The following is a 14,083-nucleotide window of genomic DNA, read 5'->3' on the forward strand; positions in this document are numbered from 1 at the left end:
CCTAGACACCCGCCGTTTTTTTTTTTTTTTTTTCTGTATGTGTTGGACAGAAGAGTAGAAAAGCAACAAGTGAGGACAGAACTGGGACTTGACCCAGACTGAACCTGAACACTACAGCTCTTTATATGTTGGATGCAAAGCATTGTTTTTGTGGCACAGCTCTGACAGTAGCAACCATGTTTTGTTTATGCTTTTTAAGCCGATGCTTTTGAACTGCATGCAGTCTCTGGACTGTAATGTATGGACAGACAGACCGCAGGCCTGGTGAAAGAGACTACAGTGAAGACAGGCAGTAATACGTGTTTTTGTGATCTTACAGCATTTCAGACGTGTTTCGGTGCCCAAAAGAGACTCCTGTCACTCTGAAGAAGATATTTTGAAAAATGTCTGTTTTTTGTCCTTGCAATGACAGTCAATGGGGCCCAATGTTGTTTTGTACCCCTTTGAGTTTCATTGTATGGACAAAATCAGTAGAAACATCTTTCAAAATACCTTGTTTTGTGTTCTACAGAAGAAGGAAAGTCCTACATTTTTGGATTGACATGATGGTAAATAAATAATGACAGAATGATCTTTTTTAGTGAACTATCCCTTTAAGGCCTCAGCAAACTTTCAAGGGGCCACAGGATGATTAATAAATTATTGTTATTTAAATGATTATTTATATGATTATTTATATGTCATTAATTATTATTGATATGTAAGTATTTCATATTTCTATTACTTTTTATTTATTTGAATAATTTATTTGTTTTTAGTTGAAAACATACAAAATAAAACTGGAATCACAAAATTAATAGTGATTAATTAATTTAATGTATTTAATTAACCATGTTAATTCAGTGTATAAAAAGAACAGCTTTTTTCATAATTACAGTAGAAATATATTAGCAAATTAGAAATATAAAACTGCTACTGTCACTGAATTTTTTTAGGAATGAATTTGATAAATAACTGAAGTCTTTGTGTACAGAACAACTTGTATAAAGTAATGGAATCGATCATTAATTCCTTAAAGGGATAGTTCACCCAAAAATGAAAATTTGATGTTTATCTGCTTACCCCCAGGGAATCCTAGATGTAGGTGACTTTGTTTCTTTAGTAGAACACAAACGGAGATTTTGAACTCAAACCGTTGCAGTCTGTCAGTCTTATAATGGAGGTGAATGGGAATCACGGCTTTGAGAGTAAAAAAAAAACATATATAAACAAAACATCATGCAATGTCTGAACTGTCCTGAGCGCGTTCTCAGACGCGTCTTCTTCTTCTTCTTGCTTTACGGCGGGACGCAGACTTATAAGTGCATTACCACCACCTATCTCTCAAATGGACCATTGACACTCTATCAACAATCTCAATTAGGAGTGTCAATGGTCCATTTGAGAGATAGGTGGTGGTAATGCACTTATAAGTCTGCGATCCGCCGTAAAGCAAGAAGAAGAAGAAGACGCGTCTGAGAACGCGCTCAGGACAGTTCGGACATTGCGGTGAATCAGAGGTAAAAAAAACGATATAAATACTGTTCAGTTTCTTGCACAGACCGATCGTTTCGTGTCTTTACACATCAATGTATCGTCACGAGCTGCAGGGTTTAATTTGGTTTTGTTTGTGTATATTTTTTTGACTCTCAAAGCCGTGATTCCCATTCACCTCCATTATATGACTGACAGACTGCAACGGTTTGAGTGAAAAATCTTCATTTGTGTTCTACTGAAGAAACAAAGTCACCTACATCTTGGATGCCCTGGGGGTAAGCAGATAAACATCAAATTTTCATTTTTGGGTGAACTATCCCTTTAAAGAACCGGGCCTGTTCATTGCTGCTTCACAAAGGAGCGCTGTGTAGAAAGTGTCACTGAATATATTGCTCAGCAGAATCATATCCTCAGAGCTTCAGCCAGCAGCCTTACTAACTCACTGCAGTGATGACTCGAGCATCCTTATGTAAACATTTACCATACGGTGGAGCCTGTTACTCACGGCGTGCTGCTGGAAAACCTGATGGGACTCGTTCTAGACAGCTGTGAAGGAATACTGAGGGGAAACGCAAGGGAGTAGCTGCTTGCTTGCGGGGAAGCCAGCCGAGTCCCACCCTCAGCAACAGCGCTCTGGGAAATACACACACTCGCGCGGGCTGTCAGACATGCACGACGCTCTGCTGAAGGCACCTGAGCTGGGGTCGGTCAGCCTGATGAGGGGAGACGGCCGGCGCGGTGCTCTGCTGGTGGCGCTCATGTGCTGCATGGGTCAGTAGCTTTCCTCAGCTTCCTGCGATCGCACCGTCTGCCAGATTGCCTGCTTTTGCTGCAGTGTGCTGTGCTTTTCTATTGATCTTCATTTTCTTTCCACTTCCCAGATCTTGTGTTGTAATGCTCTTAGGGGCAGAGTTTAGCTCTGTCAGTGCTGAAGGGTTCAAAGTACAGTGAGAGAATTGAATGTTTGGCTGTTCCTGTCAGGTTGAGTCGACTGCTGTGACAGGGGCTCACGTCAGCACATTCATGCTCTGCGTTGTTGTAATCAGAGGTGTTGCAAGCTGTGGTTCATGTTGGGATTAAAGATTAGAAAAAAATGCCAAACAATGTGTCCTCATCACACATGATGTGACAACTACTCAGGCAGTATCTTTCATGTATGTCAAGGTTCTCTAAGGATGCATGACACTACTGTATTAGTTTGTTGTCTGATATTAGAGATTTTTTTTTAAAGGGGTCCTATTATGCTCTTTTAGAAAGTCTTGATTTTGTTTTGGGGGTGTACTAGAACAGGCTCTCATACTAGGTTGTTCAAAAAACACATAATTTCTCACATATTTTACATTATTACAACACCTCTCTCCCCAGTCTGGCATGAACGGCTCGAATAGTTCCTGTATCAAATGAAGGCCGGCCTTCTGAAATACGAAATGTGCTGTGATTGGTTAGCTGGGCCAGTGTGTGTTGTGATTGGCAGCACTCGGCGCCTGGTTGGGAAATGTCATGCCCCTTACCATAGCCACCTGCTAGCTTTAGTGTAAATATTGCGTCAATATCAAATCAATTTGAGCGCGATATAAACCCGGATGATTGTAACCACTCTAAGATCATCTGCCTTGGGAAAGCTAGCGGGTCTCTAACATAGTGATAACACTCGTTGCCTTCTCTAGTGCAGCTCAACCAGGTCTCGTCCCATTCGTCGGTATTTGTGATATCACAAATCCCGGAAAATATGCGTTGTAGTCCAAACGAGTCGTTCGGTGTAGTTTTTGAAAAGTGATTTCTGTTAAATAAAATATCTCCTTTTGACTTTGAGCTTTGTAACTTTGCAGATCTTTTTTTATGCTCAAACAGCAACATTACAGACTAACTAAAGTTGAAAAAGTGAAAAAGCATAATAGGACCCATTTAATATATCGGAATAAACCGATTTTTGGATATATAATGGCTGATGTTTGCTTAATTGTGCTTGCTCATTTTCCAGATTTTGATTATGTATCTCAAAGAACAGTAAGAATTTAATGACACTATAAAACGTAGTCTTCAGCAAAACTGAAACAAATATCCATTTTTCATACTGTACAGATAATGTCAGTTTTTTTTATTTAGTTAACTATAACGAAAACTATTAAAAACGTTTTTGTTTTGTTTTTGTTAATTAAAATAAAGCTGAAATAAAATAAAATATAAATATTAGCTGAAAATGTTTAACTTAACTTGGAAAATTAAAAAAATTCACCTTGGCATTTCACTGAAATAAAATAAAATAAAGTTTAAAATCACCATTAAATCAATATAGACAATTCTTATTTTTCATGGAATAGTGCAGTGTTATATATGATCTTTAATCAAAATAACTTCCCCTCCCCGTCAGTGTCATGAGAGCGGGACAATCATCGCTCCCCTCCAGCAGTCACTCACATGAATTGTTGCAATTAGCAAACAACAACCATTCATTCAATTCTTAATGAATGATTGAATGAATAAGGCATTTATACTGTACAACATTGTACAGGATAGCAGTTTAATTTTGCCCATCAATTCTGATTGATGCTATTGTGTTGCATCATCTAAATACCTCAGATCATGCGGTTTGTTAGGCACCTGAGGGTGAATAAAATATTTGGCAGTGGGCACCAAATCTCAATTTTCATAGCTGTTCATTAAACATGGTATGTGTCACATCAGTATTTTTTGCACAATCTTTAATGCTAATCTTTGCGATATCTCATGTTTCTTGCTGAGGCGAGGTGTGCTGTTCCTTTAGTAAGTGATCTGACTTTGCATCAGAGGGATGATAAAATATGGCAAAAAAAAATCCATACATCTACATTTGAAGGAGAAAAACATATCTAGAGACCAGAATATAATAGAGGCTTTTGACTTAGGTCTGTTAGCAACCACCCAGAACACACTAGCAGATGCATAGCAACAGACAGCTGAACGTTTGCCCAGATAAACAGCACACACATTTCTTCAGAGAGTAAACATGTAGTTTTCGGATTAGTTTGAGCTCCTCTCTTTGAATTGACAGATGGTGATTCACTTCTCAGCCGGTTTTCTGCACTGCGGGGTCTCAGTTAGAGAGCAGTTACAAGACCTTTTAAATATTTATATGCAACATCGAACAAATGGTCAAGTGATGATGATGATGATGATTACCGTGTCTGATTTGAAACAGCTGCATGATGTTAAGCACAAGATACTTTGTTTTTTATATGAAAATGACTGTTAATTGATGGGGTTTGAAATACTAGTTATATTTCCATTATCCTGCTGTTTTATTAAAAGTCTGAATGGTCTCGCGGCTGAGCTGTGTGTGACGCAGGCACATCTGTTGTCATGGACACAGGAAACAAAATACTGTGGTTGGGAGCGCTGTGTAATGGAAGCAAGACTTGACTGGGATTCAGTCTTTTTCTGTAAATAGCTTTCATATCCTGTCCAGAATTAGAAACATGGCATTACCACATGATGAAATCCGCCAGGCCAGACAACATTAGTATTTTTTTCATCATCTAACAAGGTTGTAGCCCTTAAAACTAAAGGCCGAATGGGTACAGACATCATGTTTTAATCTAATGCTGTTTACATAGAAGACATTTTGATGCATTTTCTTTACAATGAACAGATGTATATACCGACAGATCACTTCATTCACAATTCTTGGAGAAAAAAAAATGGTGTGATGCACCGAAATTATTATTTTTTTTACTGAAACACCAAAACGTGTTCATTTAGCGAAAAATTTAAACCAAAAATAAACTTTATTTAATAATCTATTAACACTCAAATAATAACTGACATGTAAATTGCACATAAGGCAGTTTTTATATCAACATTTGAATGATATAATTATGTTTGTACTCCCAATTTGTTGTTGAAATATGAACATTTAAATACAACTTTAAAAGATATAATAAAAACGACAGATTTTTTTAATCATACATTCAATTATGGAAACAACAGTTTAAGTAAAAATATAATGAACATGTAGTGCATGTAGTGGAAATATGGTGCATATATTTATAAAAAATACTCCTCCAGAGTTATTTTTTTTCTAGTTAACAAGCTATGGACATTGAACAGTTTTGGCGGAATTATTATTTTTAGAAAAAATTTTACTAGATATAATGTCAATGCTAGAAATGATTTTGGAACAGTCTGAAAGCATTTCTAACATAAATCCCTCTTGTTTTTCAGATGAAAGAGACAGAGTCCAGAAAAAGACCTTTACAAAATGGATAAATCAGCACCTCTTAAAGGTAGGTCTGTTGTAGTTTTCATAGCGTTGCATGGGGTCGTGTATCAGTGCACATTAGTAAGGCGCTTGTTGGTGGTAGAAAGAGAATCCTTTCCTAATATGCTGTGATCTAAATTATAGGTATCTAAATATACAAACTATGAACTCAGAAATGGAGGGTGTTAACATATGCAGTGGTTCTGCCTGGGAGGGATCTGGCAACTCCACACACGCTTCATTAATTCTTCAGGTGTGCCAGTGTCTTCAGGGCATTTGCAGTCACCTCTGGTTTAAAAAAGCTCTTATAATAAATGATAGAACACATTATCAGTTTATTAACCGTGAAGCACACATGCTGACGTGCCTGAACATTACATGAATATACTGTTTCCTGGATGAAATGAAGTGATTTCCAGGACAGTTTTAGCAGAGACCTCAGTATCAGAACTCATTTTGTTGTGAATAACAGGTTTTAATTTCAAATTTTCAAAATTAGGGCCAACTACCTTTTAAAGTTTGTGCAAATGTTTTGTTTTCAGGTTTTCCTAAGCAACACACTTATCAAAGATGGCAAGTAACAGCGTGTCCAGTAGAATCACTTCAGCTTGATTTTCTGTTTATTTAAGACACATTTATTCCAATCAGATAAATGACTTCATAAATGCTTTTGATTGTGATTACTGTGAATAAGGTAGCAAAATATTTCACCATAAAGAAAAAAGGCAAGTAACAACATGTTGGATAAATTGATATGGAGGATTATTATAGTTAACTCTGGAATGGAATGTTCTACATGACTTGAATAAAGGATTCAGAGGATATTTTATATATATATATATTGTCAGGGATTCATCACAGTCACTTCAGTCACCATCCAGGATAATTACCCGATCACAGTCACCTGAGTTCTGATCCTGATATCACTTCTTACTGGAAGAGCGCTATTTTGGGCTAAGGCCATATGGAACGCTAATATTGCCATATGGAACGCTAAAATTGCCATAATTAATTCCTATGATGCCTTCACTAACCATTTCAAAGAAGTCTTTGGTCACACAGCAGGAGTGCTATCTGTGCCCGAACAGTTATTGCGGCTTACCTGTTGTGTCTGGCCTTGCTTTGTGACATATATACAATTCAAGTTTATTTGTATAGTGCTTTTCACAATACAAATCGTTGCAAAGCAGCTTTACAGAAAGTTAAGTTTCTACAATATATTTAGTAGTAGCTTGTCAGGGGTGACTGTTGAATTGATGTACATATGGCAGAAATGTACGGTAAAATTCAGTTAATGACGTAATCAAAAAAATGTATGTATATATAAGATTGCTATCAATTTTTACCAATATATCAAGTCAAGACAGGTCTGTTTTATTTCATGCATTATCAATATACCAAAATATGATTATAAACAGTCACAAATGAGTAGTTGAAATTATTAATAAAAAAAACTGTTTTGATAGAACTGATTTGTTGTAATGAATAATATGCCAGTACAGCATTGACTAAGTCTGTTACATTAACTTTAAACACTATTTTTTTTATACGTTTAGTAGATAAATATTACAGTGTGGAGGTCACTTTTTCAACTTGGTGCTGACTAGCAATGCATAGTCAAGTGTAACAGACTGGACTGACCCAGAAGCCGAGTTATACGTCTATTTTAGTCATGCAGCTGTGGGATTATGAACAAGAGGACCTGTGTGAAAGCAGGTCAGAAAGGCAGAGCGGTGACTTCAGCGGCGCGGTATTCAAGACAAAAGCAGTGTTCACACTTCTGGAGCTGCAGAGGTGAAAGGCCTTCAGATGAGATGTCTGTCATTGGCCAGCGTCTCATGGGAGCGTTAATGTTTACAGTGCTATGTGTATGAGGAATAAAATGGCTTTCAACACAGCATGGGGGATAATTCATTGTGAAACAATTCCTCAAAAACATACTCTCGCAACATCAGACATCATTCCTGAGTGCTTGTTTGCAAGAGGCAATGACTGATGGTTTCCTGAGCACTAAGATGATGAGCAATATGGTGTCATTGTTGAGACAGGAGTTGTGATACTGAATTTGAAGAACTTCAACAACATTAATCAAAGCATCTGTGCTTTTGGAGTGCAGATATGAGCTGGTTTGGCATTGGTCAAAACGGCAGATGTGTTTAAACAGGCCTTTTGCAAGGTGTGCTGGTGTCTCAGTCACTGTCATACAATGGGTGGATCTGGTCCTTTGTCTTCTGAAGGATAGAAACCACAGTGATGGGAGTGTCACATCTCTGTGCTATTATAGATATTGTTGATTGCTGGATATAATTCCCCATTAAAGGATGCCCTTCGAGTTGCTAAGAGAATATGACAGAATTGTCATACATTTTCCTGCATTGTAATGTGTATTTGATAAGATGCCAGGTTCTTGGCGTCTGGTGGAATGGGAGAGGATGTTGGCGTTTGTTGTTCACCGCTTCTCCACCACTTCTCCGTCGCTTCTCCATTGCTCAATTGTTTTTCCGTCTAATCAGTTTTTTGCTCTTTGAGGTTTTTGCATGGATTGTTACTAAACTGAAGGCTTTTTACTCAATTACTGCTATCCTCTCATCTGGATTTCACCTTGAGTTTTCCATCGTTCAGTACTGCTACTGTGAGGTATACTTGGGCAGCTACTCAGCTGTCTTGTTGCGGTTTAGCCTCGAGCCTAGGACCGCTATCTCTACTTTCATGTGGACCATCTTCTCGCTGTGCTGAAGAGTTTTCCATCTCTATGTTTGGCTAATGGCTAGCTCCAGGTAAACCCTTTCGGTGACCGGCATGAAGCTCAAGTATTGTATCCTGCAGCTGCTGTATCTTAACAACCGTACCATTCCAAAGTGCATTGCAGCCATCAAATGACTTGGAGTCCTGCTCCGACCATGTTACACCCATAGAAGTTCCCGTCAAAAGCTTGTTTACCATCAGCCTGGCCATTCTCCTTTAGCCATTCCTTCCATCTGGACCACTGTTGCACATCTGCTGCGTCATCAGAGCAATGTCGCTCTCTGTGTTAGTAATACGGGAAACACCACGAGATCTCTGCACACTAAGTTGGACAGGAAACGTGGAGTGGATTCCGGTGTACTACGACCTCTACAGAAATTCACTACTTCATCCATGTTCAAAATAGAACAATCTCTCAAAATACACAATCTCTCACAAATAAATCATCTTTCATACAAGATCACATTATGGACAAGGGTTTAGACTTTTATGTGCTTAACAGAAACGGGGCACCAGCCAGAGGTTAAATGAGGTCTGTCCCCCCGGCTACAGCTGCCTGGAGAAAGCCCTCAGTACTGGTCGTGGTGGTGGCCTAGCGTAATATACCGACAGCAATTGGAGCTGTCTCCCCTCCCTCTGCCTACTCTGTCCTCATTTGAATGCCTTGCCCCCATCCCCATGATAATACTCCTTATCTACTGACTCCCTAAACTAATCTCAGTGTACATCTCAGAGATGCATGTCCTTTTTATTACAATCTGCACCACCTCTGCTAACGTTATAATACTTGGACATTTCAATATTCACAAAGACACCCCCTCCTACCATTTTGCAGCTGAGTTTCTGCAACTACTTGATTGTCTTAACCTCCAACAACATGTTCATATCCCCACACATTCTAGGGGGCACATACTGGATTTGGTCATCTCAAATTCTGATCCCATTAGTAATCTTCTGGTGTATGATTTGGGTGTTTCTCACCTCAAGGCCATCTCAATGGAGCTGTTATTTCGCTTTTCCCACACCAAAGAAAAGTGCCAAATATGCTTTAGGGACTTGAAAAAGATCAACCCCTGGTACACCTGTGAACTGCGGAAGATGAAGACAGCTGGGTGTGCCGTTCAGTGGCGCCTCAAGGTCACAGGACTCACTGTTCATAGGCAAGTCTACAGAGAGCATCAGAAGGCCTATGCAAGGGCCTTGAGAGATGCAAGATCACATTTTTACTCTAATATTGTCAATAATTGCCCTGGTAACTCCAAGCAACTGTTTTCTACTATTAATCACACTCTTAAACCGCAAATTCTTTCTCATTCAGAAGCTACAGAGGTGAGTTGCAACACCTTTATCACTTTTTCAGTGAAAAAGTAGTTGCCATTCACTCCCTCTTATCCAGCTCCTCTGCCTTACCTGCCCCAACTGTCGTCCCACAGTCTGGGACTTTCCAACCTCTATGCTGTTTCTCTGACATCTCACAGTGAGAGGTTGAGGATATTATTAGAAAGATGAAACGGTCCACCTGTGCTCTGGACCCCTTTCCTACAGCTTTGGTAAAATCGAACCTCTGTGTTATAAGTCCCTTGATCCCTAAGGTCATCAACCACTCCCTCCAGACTGGCCATATTATATCTACATTGAAAACTGCTGTCATCAGAACACTTCTCAAAAAACCCACCTTAGACCCAGACGTCCTTTCCAACTACAGGCCCATCTCCAACCTTCCATTTCTTTCTAAAGTGTTGGAAAAAGTAGTTGCTGCACGGCTTCAGGTCCATTTAAAACAAAACAACCTGTTTGAGAAATTCCAGTCTGGTTTCCGCCCCGGCCACAGCACAGAAACAGCTCTGGTCAGGGTCACAAATGACCTGCTGATGTTGGCAGATGCTGGTTTCCCATCTTTTCTCATCCACCTGGACTTGACTGCAGCTTTTGGCACTGTGGACCACAACATCCTTCTTCACCGTTTATGCTTCACCATCAGTCTCTCTGACGCTACAACTAGTTTTCATCCTACCTCACTGGGAGAACTGAGCATGTTGCCATGGGAGAGGCTGAATCCTTGACACACAATGTCACTTGTGGTGTCCCTCAAGGCTCAGTGCTGGGCCCCACCTTGTTTATCCTCAGTATGCTTCCTCTCAGTCGTGTCATCAGCCGGCATGGAATTTCATTACACTGCTATGCTGGTGACACTCAACTCTACCTCAGGATCAACTCAACCTCCTCTGCTGCCCTGCCATCCTCCACTTTGACCACCTTCCTGGAGGAGATAAAGGTTGGATGAAGCAAAACGTCTTACAAGTAAACAGCTCCAAGACTGAAGCCATCCTGGTAGGCACTCCACACCAGTTTTGGACATTTGTAATTACCAGCATTACCTTCTCTGGCCAGGATATTCCATTTTCAACATCAGTTACCAACCTGGGTGTTAAAATCAACTTTCATTTGACCTATGAGGCTCACATCAAACATCTGTGCACGACCTCCTTCTTTCATCTCAGGAACATTGCTAAACTCCATCCCACACTGACCTTTACAGATGCGGAAAAGCTGATCCATCCCTTTGTCTCCTCTAGGCTGGACTATTGCAATGCGCTCCTCATCAGGATTCCTGACAAAAGCCTTCAGAAGCTGCAGTACATTCAGAGGAGCACTGCTAGGATCCTGATGAGGGTGCACAAGTATGACCATATCACCCCTATCCTTAAATCACTCCACTGGCTTCCCATCTCACTCAGGATTAAGTACCAGGTTTCCCTTCTCACCTATCAGTGCTTTCATGGGGATGCTCCCCACTACCTCAAGGAACTTATTACTCTACAAACCTCTACACATCCCCTCCATTCTGTTTCAACATATCTCCTAAAACCCACTAGGACTAAGCTCCGTACCATGGGAGATCGGGCTTTTTGCTCAGCCGCTCTCAGACTGTGGAATGCTCTCCCGAACCATCTGAGGACTTCACAGACTGTGGAGGATTTTAAATGTGGCTTTAAAACCCACCTTTTTACCAGAGCTTTAGTTTATTCTTTTTTTTTTATTTGTAGAACTTTGAGATTTTGTTTAAACATAAAGTGTGTTATAAATAAAATGTATTATTATTAATTTATTATTATTACAATAAGAGGGGCTGTAGACCTTCAGGGTATCACCGTATTAAATTTTTGACAAAAATGAAATGAGGCTGTGATGGATAAAAGTACAGTGTGTTTAATAGATTATACTGTTGTTTAAGAACAAACTGATTGCTCAGGTGACAAAATGTCTATCCAGGAAAAAAAATAAACTTTAATAGACAAAAACTCACTATTTCTTTCTCTCCACTTTGTTTCAGGTACGAAAGCATGTGAACGACCTGTATGAGGATTTGCGAGATGGACATAACCTTATCTCCCTTCTGGAGGTGTTGTCCGGTGAGACACTGGTGAGTATTGCTCTGTTTCAGCTGTCAGCTGTTTGTGTCAGAAACATACTGAAAAGTGTTTTCAACGTTTAAGCAGTCTTGAAGCAGAATACTTGAACGTGTGCTGTCACTCGCTGTAACATCACAGTGTTTCTGAAGGGGGCATCTTAGATTCACCATCCACACCAGTCCACATCTGTGTGCGTGTGTGTTACTAATCCAGCAGCCACTCACACACTGATCAGCTTTGCTAAAAGTGACTTAACCAGTACCTGCACATTCATGCTTTACAGCAGCTAAAACACCTGTGCTAATAGTGTAATCTGTGAAAATGCATTTACTTATTTACACACTAGTGTACAATTAACTATTCATATGCACACTATTATAGGCGTTTTGCATTATGAATATATCTTTAAATTATAGTCCAGTTGTGTACTGCGTTACAGTGCATTGACTGTGAGCTGTGGAGGAATTCTCATTCAGTATCAGAGGTGCTGTAGTTCCCACACTGTGCAAACAAACAAATGCCAGCAACTTACAGTATGCAGCTCACATTTTACAAGTCACTCAGATTTTGGTAAGTCTGTATTCTAATAGAACTGTGATTACATGTAATATATATATTTAAGGCCAAAAGCTGACACAACAAACTTTTATCAGAGAAACAAATATAAAATGTAAGTTTTTCTTGTCTGGGAAATATGAAAAAAGAAAAAAAAAGTGAACAAAATGCAAGTTTTGTCCATTTGCAATCCATATAAAGCACTTGCTGCAATATTTAAATCACCAAAAACAGCGGGACATTCTAAAACATTTAATGTGAAAAATGCTTAAAGTGCCTTAATCTATTAAAACAGTGATATAAAAAGATCAAATTCAGTATACATCTTATTGATGATGCATACTTCATATAGGCAAGCAGATGAGCCTATGTTCAATCAATGTGCTAAATGGTGTTTTCTTTATAATGATTTTTTATGGGAAAACACTTAATATGAAACTTTGTGCATTGCTTTTATATTCTGGGTTCATCTGCTTGCCTGTGCAAAGTATGCATTATCAATAAAGTTTATACTGAATTTGGCCTTTTAATATCACTGTCTTAAAACATTACTACAAACCTTGTAAAAATAACTGGCGGTCAGTGGAGGAAAGCCTTGTTTTGCCCTCCATGTGGGCTTTCCTGTAAGGGTGTGACGTCATGTGAAAACACTGAATATACCACCCTTTTTCAAAAAGGGTCATGTAGTACAGAGAGGCATATTCACATTTTTTTGTTTGTGCAATAAAGTGCTGTCTACAATGAGAAAGTGCCTCCCCTAATACTGCCTGCTACGGACTAGCAATAGCATGCAGCAAACGTAAAATCATGACTTTGTTCAGAATGGTTATCCAGTTATCATCTGAAATAGTAAGAGTGACAGTACACTGTTCTAGCCATGGGTTTACTGGGCTATGACAACTAAAGACCATTGGTTTAAAAAAAAAAAAACCTCAGTAAGTCCATCCCCAACTTCCTGTCTAATAATAAGTCAACACAGGAAGGAAAATTGTGTTTGTCAAACAATTTAATAGGGTCATGAAATAAACTCAGGGAACTCAAGAACAATACTTACACTGTACACTTCATAGGAAACCTTCATGAGACCATCAACATTCATTTGAAGATTCAGCTGTTTGTCAGACTTGTAATGAAGTGTACATGCTGTTCAAAAGAAAGCACAAAAGCACACAATGTAAGTCATCCGGAACAGTGACTCGAATTATGGAAGCTTCTGTTAAAAATAAAACACTTTGGTTAGAAATCTCCCATTTTACAAATGGTCACATTTATTGCAGAGTCTTTCATTATGTCCATATGAAATTAATCCAAAGGAAAAAAATTGTTATATTTTATTTTCTATATTTGATTTGTTTTAATCAATGATTGGCATTACAGTTACATTTATTCATTTAGAAGATTCTGTTCCCCAAAGTGACTTCTGGAGCTCTGTTGCAGTGACTGAGGTTGATTTGACTGAGAATTCCTCCAGAAGCTTTCACTGTTATGTCCGGTCACCTCCATGATGTGAGTGCTTCATTTGGGCAGCTGATTGCATCGATCTGAGAGAGAAGTGCCCCCTTTCTTTTGGTGACACCTTGTTTCTTCTCCTTGTCTCCTGTCCTTCTTATTTTCTTCTTCTGTCCATCTCTCACGTGTCCGTCTGTGTCTGTGTGTG

General features: G+C 39.1%; 1 protein-coding gene across 1 annotated transcript in view; it reads left to right on the forward strand.

Annotated features, from left to right (window-relative positions):
• LOC107699120 (dystonin-like) overlaps positions 1-14,083 on the forward strand; it is a 174,091-nt gene that overhangs the window by 35,702 nt on the left and 124,306 nt on the right. The window contains exons 5-6 of the mRNA XM_016500293.1: positions 5,677-5,738; positions 11,793-11,882. Coding sequence (XP_016355779.1) covers positions 5,677-5,738; positions 11,793-11,882 — 152 coding nt within the window. The remainder of the gene's footprint in view (positions 1-5,676; positions 5,739-11,792; positions 11,883-14,083) is intronic.

This window comes from Sinocyclocheilus anshuiensis, unplaced genomic scaffold (assembly GCF_001515605.1).
Source record: "Sinocyclocheilus anshuiensis isolate Anshui unplaced genomic scaffold, SAMN03320099.WGS_v1.1 scaffold166, whole genome shotgun sequence".
NCBI lineage: Eukaryota > Metazoa > Chordata > Actinopteri > Cypriniformes > Cyprinidae > Sinocyclocheilus > Sinocyclocheilus anshuiensis.